Genomic DNA, 16,623 nt, shown 5'->3' on the forward strand with positions numbered 1-16,623 from the left:
TGCACATATCAAGCAATCCCATATAGGAGTGTAAGTGGATGCCAACCCTTTTAGTGTAAGTGGAAAAAACACAAATTTTAAAAGAATGAAAAGAAGAAATGAAGCACAGAATGCAGTATTTGGGGTTGTCCTCAAGAGGACAGCAGACTTCAACTAAACAACTTGATTTGAAATGATGTCGTGAGATTTTGGAGCCATATGTTGTTCACTGGTGCATTGTGTGAGTTTAATATGACCCAAGTGAGGGACAAACATTTTGAATAAAGAGCTTTTGGATGAGTATTATGTGAGCTGAGTCTTCATGGTTAGATTCTTAACCAAAATAAGGATTTTTTATTTTTTTTTACAAATATGAATTTAAATTTTTTTTTGGATTTTAGAATAAGTTTGGAATTCTGGATTTGGAAATATCAAACATATACATACATATATATACATGCACATATATATATATATATATATATATATATATATATATATATATATATATATATATATATATATATATATATATAAAACGCATTCAAAATAAAGTATTTACAACTGTCATGTTAGCAAATTTGCTTTATTTTGCAGTATCAATCCCTTGAAAATCCCATGAGTGTGTTTATCTTACTTCCTTTTCTGTTGCTCCTACACTGATGAAGTGATTTACTGCAGGCCAGCAAAATAAATCATAAAGAACATTATAAACTTGTTTCATTACACATAATTATACATTTAATACTTAAAGGGATAGGAAAAACAAAATTAAACTTGCATGATTCAGATAGAGCATGTCATTGTAAGATACTTTTAAATTCACTTCTATTTTTAAATGTGCTTCGTTCTCTTAGTATCCCTTGTTGAAAAAGAATACGCACATATCATACACTAGTGGGAGCTGCTGCTGATTGGTGCCTGCACATATTTGTCTCTTGTGATTGGCTAAATAGATGTGTTCAGCTTCCTGTCCGTAGTGCAATGCTGTTCCTTCAGCAATGGATAACACGAGAATAAAGCAAATTTGATAATAGAAGTAAATTGGAAAGTTGTTTAAAATTGTATGTTCTGTCTGAATCATGAAATACAATTTTTGGGTTTACTATGCCTTTAATTCAATTTTATGTTTAATTAGAAAACTTTAAGGGATAGGAAAGTCAAAATTAAACTTGTAAGAACCAGAATCAGATAAAGCAGGTAATTTTAAGACACTTGAAATCACATCTATTTTCAAATGTGCTTCCTTCTCTTGGTATCCATTGTTGAAAAGGAATACGCACATATCCTATACTAGTGGTAGCTAGCTGCTGATTGGTGCCTGCACACATTTGTCTTGCTATATCTTACTGAATATATAACATAAAAGTAATAAACGTTCATGCATTTTTAAATAACTTTCCAACTTATATTATCTAATTTGCTTTGTTCTCTTGGGATCCTTTATTTAAAAGCATACCTAATTATGCACAGAGCAGCACACATTTAAGTTAGCAGATGACTAGTGGCTCTTGTAATTTGCTCACCAGATGTGTGCAGCTAGCTCCCAGTAGTGTATTTCTGCTCCTTCAGCAAAAGATACCAAGAGAATGAAGCAAATTTGATAATAGAAGTAAAATGGGAAGTTGTTTAAAATTGTTTGTTCTATCTGAATCATGAAAGAAAAAAAATCGGTTTCATGGCCTTTTAATTGATTTGCCCCAGCTGTAGTATTTTTGGACTTTTTTTTTATTAAAGGGACAGTCAAGTCAAATAAACTTTTATGATTCAGATAGAGCAGCCGTTTTAAGACACTTTCCAATTTACTTTTATTATCAATTTTTACTCAGTCTTTTTATATGCACACTTTCTGAGGAATATGATCCTACTGAGCACGCTGCTGATTGTTGCCATTATGCAGACATACATTAAACTTAGTCTGCCCTCACTATAATTAACCTGCTCAATGTCAGGATAGACATGCGGCACTTACTATAAATACAGCTGATTGTTACCAACATGCTGCGGTGCATTAAACATTGTCTTATCTCACTGCCTTTTATATTGCATTACTTAGGTTCTTATATGTCACCGCTTACAGTTTCCAGTGCTTGTGGATAGTTATCGCATAACCCTGTCTCTATAGTTTATCTCTCTAGCTCTGTTGTAGACCTCTGTAAAAGTGATAATAAACTCACAGCTAATAGCTTCGATTTTCCTGTTTTTAGTTATCCTGCCCATATACAGCTGAGGACACCGTCTGTGTCAGTGTAATAATGGTAGATTGAGATATAGATCCTATGGAGTTTTAGAGCAGGTGTCTGCAATATCTTTGTCCTCATTCCCCTGATCTGCCCCTTTATATTATCTTCCTCATTAGGGGAAATTATTTTTCAGTTTTCAGGGGTTTTCAGAGGTTAACACAGTGTAACTAAACTTAGAAAATAGATGCTACAGATGTTACGCTGTGATTCTTTGACTTTGTATGCGAGGAAGACAATGGTTTATAACCTACCCCGTTATGTTTTGATCCTTAAACCTCAATAAAAAACACAATTTATGCTTACCTGATAAATTTATTTCTCTAGTGGTGTATCCAGTCCACGGATCATCCATTACTTATGGGATATTCTCACTCCCAACAGGAAGTTGCAAGAGGACCCACAGCAAAGCTGTTATATAGCTCCTCCCCTCAGTACCATATCCAGTCATTCGACCGAAAACAAGCAGAGAAAGGAGAAACCATAGGGTGCAGCGGTGACTGTAGTTTAAATTTAAAAATAACCTGCCTTAAAATGACAGGGCGGGCCGTGGACTGGATACACCACTAGAGAAATAAATTTATCAGGTAAGCATAAATTGTGTTTTCTCTAGTAAGGTGTATCGTTCTGTCGAGACGCCATGAGATCCAGTTCTAAATGAATCACTTGTGCAAACACCTCCGGATGGAGTTCCCACTCCCCCGGATGAAAAGTCTGTCGACTTAGAAAATCCGCCTCCCAGTTCTCTACACCTGGGATATGAATAGCTGATAGATGGCAAGAGTGTATCTCTGCCCAATGAATTATCTTTGAGACTTCTAACATCGCTTGGGAACTTCTTGTTCCCCCTTGATGGTTGATGTAAGCCACAGTCGTGATGTTGTCCGACTGAAATCTGATGTACCTCAGAGTTGCCAACTGAGGCCAAGCCTGAAGAGCATTGAATATCGCTCTTAGCTCCAGAATATTTATTGGAAGGAGAGACTCCTCCTGAGTCCACGATCCCTGAGCCTTCAGGGAGTTCCAGACTGCACCCCAACCTAGAAGGCTGGCATCTGTTGTTACAATTGTCCAATCCTTTGGACAGATGGACCCGAGATAGCCACCAGAGAAGAGAATCCCTGGTCACTTGGTCCAGATTCAGTTGAGGAGACAAATCTGTGTAATCCCCGTTCCACTGACTGAGCATGCATAGTTGCAGCGGTCTGAGATGTAAGCGTGCAAACGGCACTATGTCCATTGCCGCTACCATTAAGCCGATTACTTCCATACACTGAGCCACCGAAGGGCGCGGAATGGAATGAAGAACCCAGCAGGAATTTAGAAGCTTTGATAGCCTGGACTCCGTCAGGTAAATTTTCATTTCTACAGAATCTATCAGAGTCCCTAGAAAGGAAACTCTTGTGAGTGGGGATAGAGAACTCTTTTCCTCGTTCACTTTCCACCCATGCAACCTCAGAAATGCCAGTACTATGTCTGTATCCCCTTAAGGACCAGCGACGTACCCTGTATGTCACTGGCCTTTTTTTGGGACTTGATTGTTTTATAGCGCAGTCTTGCAACCAGCGTTGAGACTGCTCTATTCCACAAAGCCTATTGGACGGAGGGCATTAATAGCGTGTTCTTGCTAGACTTGTGCTATTATGTCCTGAAAAAACCCTTAACGACCAGTACATTGTGGTCATTAAGGGGTTAAGAGACCTGGCAATTTGGAAGTTTGACGCCTGTATCAGGATGTCGTCTATAAATAAGGGGCTACTGCTATGCCCCGCGGCCTTAGGACCGCCAGAAGGGACCCTAGAACCTTCGTGAAGATCCTTGGGGCTGTAGCTAATCCAAAGGGAAGAGCTACAAACTGGTAATGCCTGTCTAGAAAGGCAAACCTGAGAAACCGATGAGGATCTTTGTGTATCGGAATGTGAAGGTGCTTACCTTTAGATCCACTGTAGTCATATATTGACCCTCCTGGATCATAGGTAGGATGGTACGAATAGTTTCCATCTTGAATGATGGAACTCTAAGGAATTTGTTTAAGATCTTTAGATCCAGAATTGGTCTGAATGTTCCCTCTTTTTTGGGAACCACAAACAGATTTGAGTAAAAACCCTGTCCCTGTTCCTCTTTTGGAACTGGATGGATCACTCCCATAACTAGGAGGTCTCTTACACAGTGTAAGAGTGCCTCTCTCTTTATCTGGTTTGCAGATAGTTGTGAAAGGTGAAATCTCCCTATGGGGGGAGAAGCTTTGAAGTCCAGAAGATACCCCTGGGATATAATTTCCAACGCCCAGGGATCCTGAACATCTCTTGCCCACGCCTGGGCAAAGAGTGAAAGTCTGCCCCCCACTAGATCCGTTACCGGATAGGGGGCCGTTCCTTCATGCTGTCTTAGAGGCAGCAGCAGGTTTTTTAGCCTGCTTACCTTTGTTCCAGGTCTGGTTTGGCCTCCAGACCGCTTTGGACTGAGCAACAGTTCCCTCTTGTCTTGCATTAGAGGAGGTTAATGCTACACCTGCCTTGAAGTTTCGAAAGGCACGAAAATTAGACTGTTTGGCCCTGGATTTGGACCTGTCCTGAGGAAGGGCATGACCTTTACCTCCAGTGATATCAGCAATAATCTCCTTCAAACCAGGCCCGAATAAGGTCTGCCCCTTGAAGGGAATGTTAAGTAGCTTAGATTTTGAAGTCACGTCAGCTGACCATAATTTAAGCCATAGCGCTCTGCGCGCCTGTATAGTAAGACCAGAATTCTTAGCCGTTAGTTTAGTCAAATGAACAATGGCATCAGAGACAAAAGAATTGGCTAGCTTAAGTGCCCTAAGTTTGCCAAGTATTTCATCCAATGGAGTCGCTACCTGTAAGGCCTCTTCCAGAGACTCAAACCAGAACGCCGCAGCAGCAGTGACAGGGGCAATGCATGCAAGGGGCTGTAGGATAAAACCTTGTTGACAAAATATTTTCTTAAGGTAACCTTCTAATTTTTTATCCATTGGATCTGAAAAAGCACAACTGTCCTCGACAGGGATAGTAGTACGCTTTGCTAAAGTAGAAACTGCTCCCTCCACCTTAGGGACTGTCTGCCATAAGTCCCGTGTGGTGGCGTCTATAGGAAACATTTTTCTAAAAATAGGAGGGGGAGAGAACGGCACACCTGGTCTATCCCATTCCTTATTAATAATTTCTGTAAACCTTTTAGGTATTGGAAAAACATCAGTACACACCGGCACTGCATAGTATTTATCCAGTCTACACAATTTCTCTGGCACTGCAATTGTGTCACAGTCATTCAGAGCAGCTAAAACCTCTTTAAGTAATACGCGGAGGTGTTCAAGCTTAAATTTAAATGTAGAAATATCAGAATCAGGGATTCTCCCTGAATCAGAAACATCACCCACAGACTGAAGTTCTCCTTCTTCAGCATATTGTGAGGCAGTAACAGACATGGTTATTGAAGCGTCAGTATGCTCTGCATTTAGTCTAGCCCCAGAGCTATCTCGCTTACCTCTAAGTTCAGGTAGTCTGGCTAATACCGCTGACAGTGTATTATCCATGACTGCCGCCATGTCTTGTAAAGTAAACGCTATGGGTGCCCTTGATGTACTTGGCGCATTTCAGCGTGAGTCCCTTGAGCGGGAGTCAAAGAATCTGACACGTGGGGAGAGTTAGTCGGCATAACTTCCCCCTCGCTAGATTCCTCTGGTGATAAATTTTTCAAAGACATAATATGATCTTTATTGCTTAGAGTGAAGTCAGTACAATTAGTACACATTCTAAGAGGGGGTTCCACCATGGCCTTTAAACATAATGAACAAGGAGTTTCCTCTATGTCAGACATGTTTATACAGACTAGCAATGAGACTAGAAAGCTTGGAAAACACTTTAATTCAAGTTAACAAGCAATATAAAAAAACGGTACTGTGCCTTTAAGGGAAACAAATTTTGTAAAAATTTGAAAAACAGTGAAAAAAGGCAGTTACACAAACGAAATTGTTACAATGTATGTAATAGGCTAACAGAGCATTGCACCCACTTGCAAATGGATGATTAACCCCTTAGTTCAAAAAACGGATAAAAAAAAAACGACATAGACATTTTTTAACAGTCCCAGCAAAGTGCCACAGCTTTACTGTGGCTCCTACCTTCCCCAATAAACGATTTTAGGCTCTTTAGAGATGTCCTGTAGCATTCAGGGGACTCCATAGGAAAACTGGATGTCTCAGTCTGTAATTTTAACTGCGCAAAAAATCGCTAAAATAGGCCCCTCCCACTCATATTACAAGGTTTCTAGGCAAAAATACAGCCAGCCATGTCGAAAAAATTAGGCCCCAATAAGTTTTATCACCAAGCATATATAAAAAACGATTAAACATGCCAGCAAACGTTTTATATAGCATATCTATAAGGGTATTACCCCTGAGAGTAAGCATGATACCAGTCGTTATTAAATCACTGTATTCAGGCTTAACTTACATTTATCAGGAATCAGCAGCATTTTCTAGCATTTCCAATCCTAGAAAAAATCATAACTGCACATACCTGATAGCAGAATAAACTGAACGCCATTCTCCCTCTGAAGTTACCTCACTCCTCAGACATGTGTGAGAACAGCAATGGATCTTCTTAGTTACAACCTGCTAAGATCATAGAAAACTCAGGCAAATTCTTCTTCTATCTCTGCCTGAGAAAAAATAGCACAACTCCGGTACTATTTAAAATAACAAACTTTTGATTGAAGTTAATAAACTAACTATTTTTCATCACTCTCCTCTTACTACCTCCATGCGCGTTGAGAGTTGCAAGAGAATGACTGGATATGGTAGTGAGGGGAGGAGCTATATAACAGCTTTGCTGTGGGTCCTCTTGCAACTTCCTGTTGGGAGTGAGAATATCCCATAAGTAATGGATGATCCGTGGACTGGATACACCTTACTAGAGAAATATGATTAAAAAAAATGAATTCTCTTGCTAGTATTTGATAAAATGCATACCTAGGTAGGCTCTGAGCAGAAATGTACTAACTGGGAGCTAGCTGCTGATTGGGGACTACACACATATGCCTCTTGTCTTTAACTCACCAGACGTATTCAGCTAGCTCCAAGTAGTTCATTGCCGCTCTAGGCTTTTTGCAGAGGTTAATCACATCATTATATGTCCGCAACAGAGCAATAATAAAATGTTCTAACATATTAGAGTCTTAAAGGGACATAAAACAAGTTGGGATAGAGACAAAATATAATATGTACTTTAATTACTTTACCTGCAAATTTATACTGCAGTGCCTCACCATTAACCCTTTCTTTTTAGTTTCTGAATTGTAAAGCTCCAACTCCTCCTACACAATTCTTCTATGGTTGTATCTATATCTATTGTTGTTTTGGTAGAATGCAAAAGTGAATAGGGATTATCTGCTGGAGCATGCCTAGGAGCTGTGAACTCAGTTGAAATACAATACCTGGGTCTAAACACTGATAAGGGGGTAGAGTTGGCTGCTCCAGGCAGCTTAGCTATGTAATTCATTTTGCTTATTTTTGAAAATTATTTTAAAATACTTGCTAGCAATTTTTAAACATTTTTTTTATGCAAACTATTTTTAATTAATTTGCCCTTTTAGGATATGCACAGATCTCAACCTGTTTTACGTCCCTTTAACTGTTTGCACTTTTAGGTCCATTTAAATGAAAATATACTATTAAAAAAAGAAAGGTAATTCATTTATAATTCATCAAGTAACAATCTAACAACCTTATAAATCCAGTAAATATCAATAAACTGAGTTTAGTGATGCAAAATGAGAGCACTTACTTTGTAGTCTGCTATAGGAAGTGTAATGCCTGGAAATAGATCGCTGGTGATGCCATTAAATAGAGGAATGTCATGTGACAAAAACTTTGGTTCATTTACATCCTTTATTGACCTAAGAAGCTAAATTTTGAAAAGACAGTGAATTAGTAGAGACATATACACAACATTTTATATAAGAAATAAATGCAAAAGTAAAGTTCGCATCTAGGTCTCAGAATTGACCAGTAAATTCTAATGGAAAAAAATGTAATGCACAAATACACTGCTCTAATTCATTAGAATGTGTCATTTTGTCACTAATATTCCTTGTTAGCCATCAGAACTATTCAAAATAAAGCCCATTTTCAGATCCAGTTGCAATATGTGCACCTGCTATTAAAAATAACAGACATATGTTGTCGCCCGTGCCACTAATCGTCAGGCATTTGTATTTGTCAAGGTTGTTTTGTATATTGTAAGCTTATTAAGAGAAATTGCTATTTAAAAAGAAAGCAGGTTAATTTGTGCCAAATCATGCTACAAAAGTTCCCCATCTGCTTCCTGGCAAACTCCATTGTAAGTAATGGAACAAAGAGAGCCAAGACAGCAACACACAAATAAAATGTCTACTTGTGTTTTATAGCACTGGTTCTTCATCTGAGCACCCTGCCACAATAATTACTTGAAGCCTAAAAAGGAACTTCACATAATTTAAGCCTGTTATTTTCCTTTAGGGATTAAATAAGGGAGGAGTCGCTGACAGTGGAGAGACCACGCATTTTGTGCTTTCCTCACTGTATACGTCTGTTGTTAAGGGGTTAATTATATTTTATAACAAAGATGATACAATGTATAGAAAAGCCTTTATCCAAACTGCTTGGCACCAGAAAAGGTTTGGATTTTGGCATATTTTCATCTTACAAATGGGACAGTTTGAAGAGGGGATGGAAAAAAAGTTTGGATTTTGAAATTATTGAAACTCCAGATTGTCCATTCATTTGTATTACAGAACATGCGTTCTGTTGCATCTCTTTTTGAATAAGCATGAAAATACATTGCTGGCTTCAAGCATATTGAAGAGAATTGTAAGCTAAACGTGCTTCAAAATACGCAACTTATCTTTTTAAATCTGTTTGCATGTGTTTAAACCGCTCCCTTTAATGGAGTTAAACGCACAGCTAAAGTTACACAAGACATTGTGTTGTACCTGTGGCACTTTAGCTATATGTTTAAAGGGACAGTCAATTCCAAAAAATGTATTGTTTAAAAAGAAAGATAATCCCTTTATTACCCATTCCCCAATTTTGCATAACCAACACTGTTGTATTACTATACTTTTTACCTCTGTGATTACCTTGTATCTAAGTCTCTGCAGACTGCCCCTGATCACTAGGCTATATATTAACTATTGACTTGCATTTTAGTCAATAAGTGTTGTGTCCTGTACGACTCCACAGTCGAGAACAAGGTTATCTATATGGCCCACATGAACTAGCAGTCTCTTGTTGTGAACAACTAATAAAAAAGCATGTGATAAGAGGCTGTCTGTCAGTCTTATTAAACAATAACAATTTTGGTGTGACTGTCTCTTTAACTTCTTTTCCACAGTTGCACACATATTAAATGGAAATATTAACATGGTCTAATGAATTACATCATTTCGTTATTAGCGTTAGAATGAGGATGTGCCTTTCAGTAGTTTTATTATAAACTAACAGAGCGCTACAGGTTTGTTATTTAGTTTAATGTGTGGTGAAGTAATAAAAAAGATAGCATCTTACAAGTATATCCTCGTTTTCATTTGGGAATTTCAGTTTCAAGTTGCCCGCAGCTACAAGAACGGCCTTTACCGCCCGCATTCCATAATCGTAATGGAACTGAGAAGAAAGCTGTTCGGAACACAGCCTGTAGGTCATAACAATCTTCACAGATAAAGGCTTAGCATGAAGGAACCCATAGGAGTATAGGGAGATTTCCGCTATCAAAGCATAATTGGGAACCATCATTGCCACGGTCCGGAAAAGAACCTGAAAGATAATTCCAGAAAGCTGTCAGAGAGACACTGATACTGGTTTAATACCGTGCACATAATAATGAGGGATATTCTAGGTAATAACAGAGGACAAAGAAGTGCCATTTTTTATTTAACATTCAATAGTGCAGACCTATGTTAAAGGGGCATGAAAATCGCATATTTTCTTTTATGATTCAGATAGAGAATACAATTTTTAAAATGTATCCAATTTACCTCTATTGTCAAATTTGCTTTGTTTTCATGTTATTGTTTGTTAAAGAGATATCTAGATAGGTTGCGTACAAATAGTGCTGCCTTCTAGTGCTCTTGCTAATGTAGAACATTCTTGCAAAACTGCTGCTTTATAGTGCTGAAGATACGTGCACGCTCCTAAACTTACCTTGCTGCTTTTCAACAAAGGATGCCAAGAAAATGAAGAAAATTTGATAAAAGTGTAAAGTTGTATACAATTGTATGTAATATCAGAATCATGAAAGAAAAAATTGGGGTTTATGTCATGTTAAAAAGCAAAACATAATGATATATGTGTTGGAGATTACAGCTGTTGTACATTACAAATGACAATATCTTACTTAGAAGGTTTGTTAGATATTTAGAGTAATTATTACGTTTAAATAACTTTATAACAAAATAATACAATGGGAAATTAGGTTGTAGGAAATATAAAGTTTAAAAAAATACATTCTGAAAAGTAACTAGATTTGTCAATGATAAAAAAAAGTGTTCAAAGAAAATAGTCTTCAATAAAACTTTTTTTTTTTTAAATGAATAGCCCTTTTGACTATGAGTTTAACCTTGAACAGGGGTTAAAATCAAGTCACCCATCCATGTACAATGAACTGTTGCTGCTTAGAAGAACATAGCCAATGACTGCAGGTAACACAAGTATGCCACTCCCGATTGGTTTACCTGCCATTCCCTTGTTAGAAGTGGCAATGTATTTGGCTTGGGTGCTGTATTAAAAAAATAACAGAAAAATAAATAATTTATGCTTATCTGATCAAATATTTTCTTTCAGGTTGATGAGAGTTCACAGCACCAGAAAGTATGGGATGGAAAACCACCACTAGGTGGAGGAAAAGAACCCCAACACTAAAGCTTTTAAAATCACCTACCTCAACAGCCTGCCCAGTTTAACGTATAGCCGAGCAGAGAGAAAAGGAGACAGGTAGGAAAGAAAAGCAGGGTCTATAGAGGTACGAATAATAAGCTGCTGCCACAGAAAAAAATATCAAGGCGGGGATTTGTGGACTCTCATCATCCTGAAAGTAAAGAATTTATCAGGTTAGCATACATTTTGATTTCTTTCATTAGATGATGAGAGTCAACAGCGCAGTAATGTGTGGGATTGAATAGCCAAGCTGTGAGTCCTTGTTATTTACAAGACACTGCAGTCTCTAGGACCTTTCTGCCAAAGGCCGCTTCTGAGGAAGCAAACAAATCAAAATGGTAACATTTGGAAAACGTATGTAGAGCAGAACATGTTGCAGCTTTGCAAATCTATTCCAAAAAGCAATCATTCTTGAAAGAGCAGGCAGTAGCATCTCATCAGGTTGAATGAACAGCAGTAGCCTTCTGACCCTTATGAGGACTAGAATAGTGAACAAACAGGCTAGAAGATTGTCTAAAGTCCCTAGTAGCCTGAAAGTAAAGCCTGGATGAAAGATTGGACATCTGCCAGTCTAGCTAATTTCTTGTGGAAAAGAACAGATAAAGCTGAAATATAATCTTACAAAGAACTGGCAGAAAAACTATTATCTAGAGCATCCTGTAGAAATTGGGGAATTCTAGGAATTCTAAAGGAATACCAACTGAATCCCTTGTGCAGTCAAAAACATAATTTATGCTTACCTGATAAATTTATTTCTCTTGTAGTGTATCCAGTCCACGGATCATCCATTACTTGTGGGATATTCTCCTTCCCAACAGGAAGTTGCAAGAGGATCACCCACAGCAGAGCTGCTATATAGCTCCTCCCCTAACTGCCATATCCAGTCATTCGACCGAAACAAGCCGAGAAAGGAGAAACCATAGGGTGCAGTGGTGACTGAAGTTTAATTAAAATTTAGACCTGCCTTAAAAGGACAGGGCGGGCCGTGGACTGGATACACTACAAGAGAAATACATTTATCAGGTAAGCATAAATTATGTTTTCTCTTGTTAAGTGTATCCAGTCCACGGATCATCCATTACTTGTGGGATACCAATACCAAAGCTTAAGTACACGGATGATGGGAGGGACAAGGCAGGAACTTAAACGGAAGGAACCACTGCCTGTAGAACCTTTCTCCCAAAAACAGCCTCCGAAGAAGCAAAAGTATCAAATTTGTAAAATTTTGAAAAGGTATGAAGCGAAGACCAAGTCGCAGCCTTGCAAATCTGTTCAACAGAGGCCTTATTTTTAAAGGCCCAGGTGGAAGCCACAGCTCTAGTAGAATGAGCTGTAATTCTTTCAGGGGGCTGCTGTCCAGCAGTCTCATATGCTAAACGGATTATACTACGAAGCCAAAAAGAAAGAGAGGTTGCCGAGGCCTTTTGACCTCTCCTCTGTCCAGAGTAAATAACAAACAGGTGAGATGTTTGGCGAAAATCTTTAGTAGCCTGCAAGTAAAAACTTCAATGCACGGACTACGTCTAGATTATGCAAAAGACGTTCCTTCTTTGAAGAAGGATTAGGGCATAATGATGGAACAACAATCTCTTGATTGAAACCACCTTAGGTAAAAACCCAGGTTTTGTACGCAGAACTACTTTATCTGAATGAAAGATCAGATAAGGAGAATCACAATGTAAGGCAGATAACTCCGAGACTCTTCGAGCCGAGGAAATAGCCATCAGAAAAAGAACTTTCCATGATAGAAGTTTGATATCAATAGAATGAAGGGGTTCAAACGGAACCCCTTGAAGAACTTTAAGAACCAAGTTTAAGCTCCATGGGGGAGCAACAGGTTTAAACACAGGCTTAATTCTAACTAAAGCCTGACAAAATGCCTGAACGTCTGGAACTTCTGCCAGACGCTTGTGTAAAAGAATAGACAGAGCAGAAATCTGTCCCTTAAAGAACTAGCTGATAGTCCTTTGTCCAAACCCTCTTGGAGGAAGGACAATATCCTAGGAATCCTAACCCTACTCCATGAGTAATTCTTGGATTCACACCAATGAAGATATTTACGCCAAATCTTGTGGTAAATTTTCCTGGTGACAGGCTTTCGTGCCTGTATTAAGGTATCAATTACTGACTCGGAGAAGCCACGCTTTGATAGGATCAAGCGTTCAATATCCATGCAGTCAGTCTCAGAGAAAGTAGATTCGGATGATTGAAAGGACCTTGTATTAGAAGGTCTTGTCTCAGAGGCAGAGTCCATGGTGGAAAGGATGACATGTCCACTAGGTCTGCATACCAGGTCCTGCGTGGCCACGCAGGTGCTATCAATATCACCGATGCTCTCTCCTGTTTGATTTTGGCAATCAGACGAGGGAGCAGAGGAAATGGTGGAAACACATAGGCCAGGTTGAAGAACCAAGGCGCTGCTAGAGCATCTATCAGTGCCGCTTCTGGGTCCCTGGACCTGGATCCGTAACAAGGAAGCTTGGCGTTCTGGCGAGACGCCATGAGATCCAGTTCTGGTTTGCCCCAACGGAGAACCAATTGAGCAAACACCTCCGGATGGAGTTCCCACTCCCCCGGATGAAAAGTCTGACGACTTAGAAAATCCGCCTCCCAGTTCTCTACCCCTGGGATATGGATCGCTGATAGGTGGCAAGAGTGAGTCTCTGCCCAGCGAATTATCTTGGAGACTTCTGACATCGCTAGGGAACTCCTGGTCCCCCCTTGATGGATGATGTAAGCCACAGTCGTGATGTTGTCCGACTGAAATCTGATGAACCTCAGTGTTGCTGACTGAGGCCAAGCTAGAAGAGCATTGAATATTGCTCTTAACTCCAGAATATTTATTGGGAGGAGTTTCTCCTCCTGAGTCCATGAACCCTGAGCCTTCAGGGAGTTCCAGACTGCACCCCAACCTAGAAGGCTGGCGTCTGTTGTTACAATGGTCCAATCTGGCCTGCGAAAGGTCATACCTTTGGACAGATGGACCCAAGATAACCACCAGAGAAGAGTATCTCTGGTTTCCTGATCCAGATTTAGTAGAGGGGACAAATCTGTGTAATCCCCATTCCACTGACTGAGCATGCATAATTGCAGCGGTCTGAGATGCAGGCGCGCAAATGGCACTATGTCCATTGCCGCTACTATTAAGCCGATTACTTCCATGCACTGAGCCACCGTGGGGCGCGGAATGGAGTGAAGAACACGGCAAGCATTTAGAAGTTTTGATAACCTGGACTCCGTCAGGTAAATTTTCATTTCTATAGAATCTATCAGAGTCCCTAGGAAGAAAACCCTTGTGAGAGGAGATAGAGAACTCTTTTCTTCGTTCACTTTCCACCCATGCGACCTCAGAAATGCCAGAACTATCTCTGTATGAGACTTGGCAATTTGAAAGCTTGACGCCTGTATCAGGATGTCGTCTAGGTAAGGAGCCACCGCTATGCCTCGCGGTCTTAGAACCGCCAGAAGAGAGCCCAGAACCTTTGTAAAAATTATTGGGGATGTAGCTAACCCGAATGGAAGAGCTACAAACTGGTAATGCCTGTCTAGAAAGGCAAACCTCAGGAACCGATGATGATTCTTGTGGATCGGAATGTGAAGGTAGGCATCCTTTAAGTCCACTGTGGTCATGTACTGACCCTCTTGGATCATGGGTAAAATGGTTCGAATAGTTTCCATCTTGAATGATGGAACTCTGAGGAATTTGTTTAGGATCTTTAGATCCAAAATTGGTCTGAAGGTTCCCTCTTTTTTGGGAACCACAAACAGATTTGAATAAAACCCCTGTCCTTGTTCCGTCCGCGGAACTGGATGGATCACTCCCATTACAAGGAGGTCTTGCACGCAGCTTAGGAATGCCTCTTTCTTTATCTGGTTTGCAGATAATCTTGAAAGGTGAAATCTCCCTTGTGGGGGAGAAGCTTTGAAGTCCAGAAGATATCCCTGAGATATGATCTCCAACGCCCAGGGATCCTGAACATCTCTTGCCCACGCCTGGGCGAAGAGAGAGAGTCTGCCCCCTACTAGATCCGTTGTCTGATAGGGGGCCGCTCCTTCATGCTGTCTTGGAGGCAGCAGCAGGCATTCGGCCTGCTTGCCCTTGTTCCAGGACTGGGTAGGTTTCCAGGCCTGCTTTGATTGAGGAAAAGTTCCCTCTTGTTTTGAAGTAGAGGGAGCTGATCCTGCACCTGCCTTGAAATTTCGAAAGGCACGAAAATTAGACTGTTTGGCCCTTGATTTGGCCCTGTCCTGAGGAAGGGTATGACCCTTACCTCCAGTAATGTCAGCAATAATTTCTTTCAAACCAGGCCCGAATAAGGTCTGCCCCTTGAAAGGAATGTTAAGTAATTTAGACTTTGAAGTCACATCAGCTGACCAGGAATTAAGCCATAGCGCCCTACGCGCCTGGATGGCGAATCCGGAATTCTTAGCCGTTAGTTTAGTCAAATGAACAATGGCATCAGAAACAAATGAGTTAGCTAGCTTAAGTGTTCTAAGCTTGTCAATAATTTCAGTCAATGGAGCTGTATGGATGGCCTCTTCCAGGGCCTCAAACCAGAACGCCGCCGCAGCAGTGACAGGCGCAATGCATGCAAGGGGCTGTAAAATAAAAACCTTGTTGAATAAACATTTTCTTAAGGTAACCGTCTAATTTTTTATCCATTGGATCTGAAAAAGCACAACTGTCCTCAACCGGGATAGTGGTACGCTTTGCTAAAGTAGAAACTGCTCCCTCCACCTTAGGGACTGTCTGCCATAAGTCCCGTGTAGTGGCATCTATTGGAAACATTTTTCTAAATATAGGAGGTGGGGAAAAGGGCACACCGGGTCTATCCCACTCCTTACTAATAATTTCTGTAAGCCTTTTAGGTATTGGAAAAACATCAGTACTCACCGGCACTGCATAGTATTTATCCAGCCTACACAATTTCTCTGGCACTGCAATTGTGTCACAGTCATTCAGAGCAGCTAATACCTCCCCAAGTAACACACGGAGGTTCTCAAGCTTAAATTTAAAATTAGAAATCTCTGAATCAGGTCTCCCCGATTCAGAGACGTCACCCACAGACTGAAGCTCTCCGTCCTCAGGTTCTGCATATTGTGACGCAGTATCAGACATGGCTCTTACAGCATCTACGCGCTCTGTATCTCGTCTAACCCCAGAGCTATCGCGCTTGCCTCTCAATTCAGGCAATCTGGCTAATACCTGTGACAGGGTATTATTCATGATTGCAGCCATGTCCTGCAAAGTAATCGCTATGGGCATCCCTGATGTACTTGGCGCCATATTAGCGTGCGTCCCTCGAGCGGGAGGCGAAGGGTCCGACACGTGGGGAGAGTTAGTCGGCATAACTTCCCCTTCGACAGACCCCTCTGGTGACAATTCTTTTATAGATAAAGACTGATCTTTACTGTTTAAGGTGAAATCAATACATTTAGTACACATTCTCCTATGGGGCTCCACCATGGCTTTTAAAC

At 40.2% G+C, this 16,623-nt stretch overlaps 1 protein-coding gene across 1 annotated transcript in view; it reads right to left on the reverse strand.

The window, feature by feature from the left end:
* Positions 1-16,623, reverse strand: part of DNAH12 (dynein axonemal heavy chain 12) — a 300,387-nt gene that overhangs the window by 172,861 nt on the left and 110,903 nt on the right. The window contains exons 27-28 of the mRNA XM_053689370.1: positions 9,781-10,026; positions 8,021-8,140 (exon numbers count right to left, since the gene is read on the reverse strand). Of these exons, the coding sequence (XP_053545345.1) occupies positions 8,021-8,140; positions 9,781-10,026 (366 nt within the window). The remainder of the gene's footprint in view (positions 1-8,020; positions 8,141-9,780; positions 10,027-16,623) is intronic.

Source organism: Bombina bombina, chromosome 7, assembly GCF_027579735.1.
Source record: "Bombina bombina isolate aBomBom1 chromosome 7, aBomBom1.pri, whole genome shotgun sequence".
Lineage (NCBI taxonomy): Eukaryota > Metazoa > Chordata > Amphibia > Anura > Bombinatoridae > Bombina > Bombina bombina.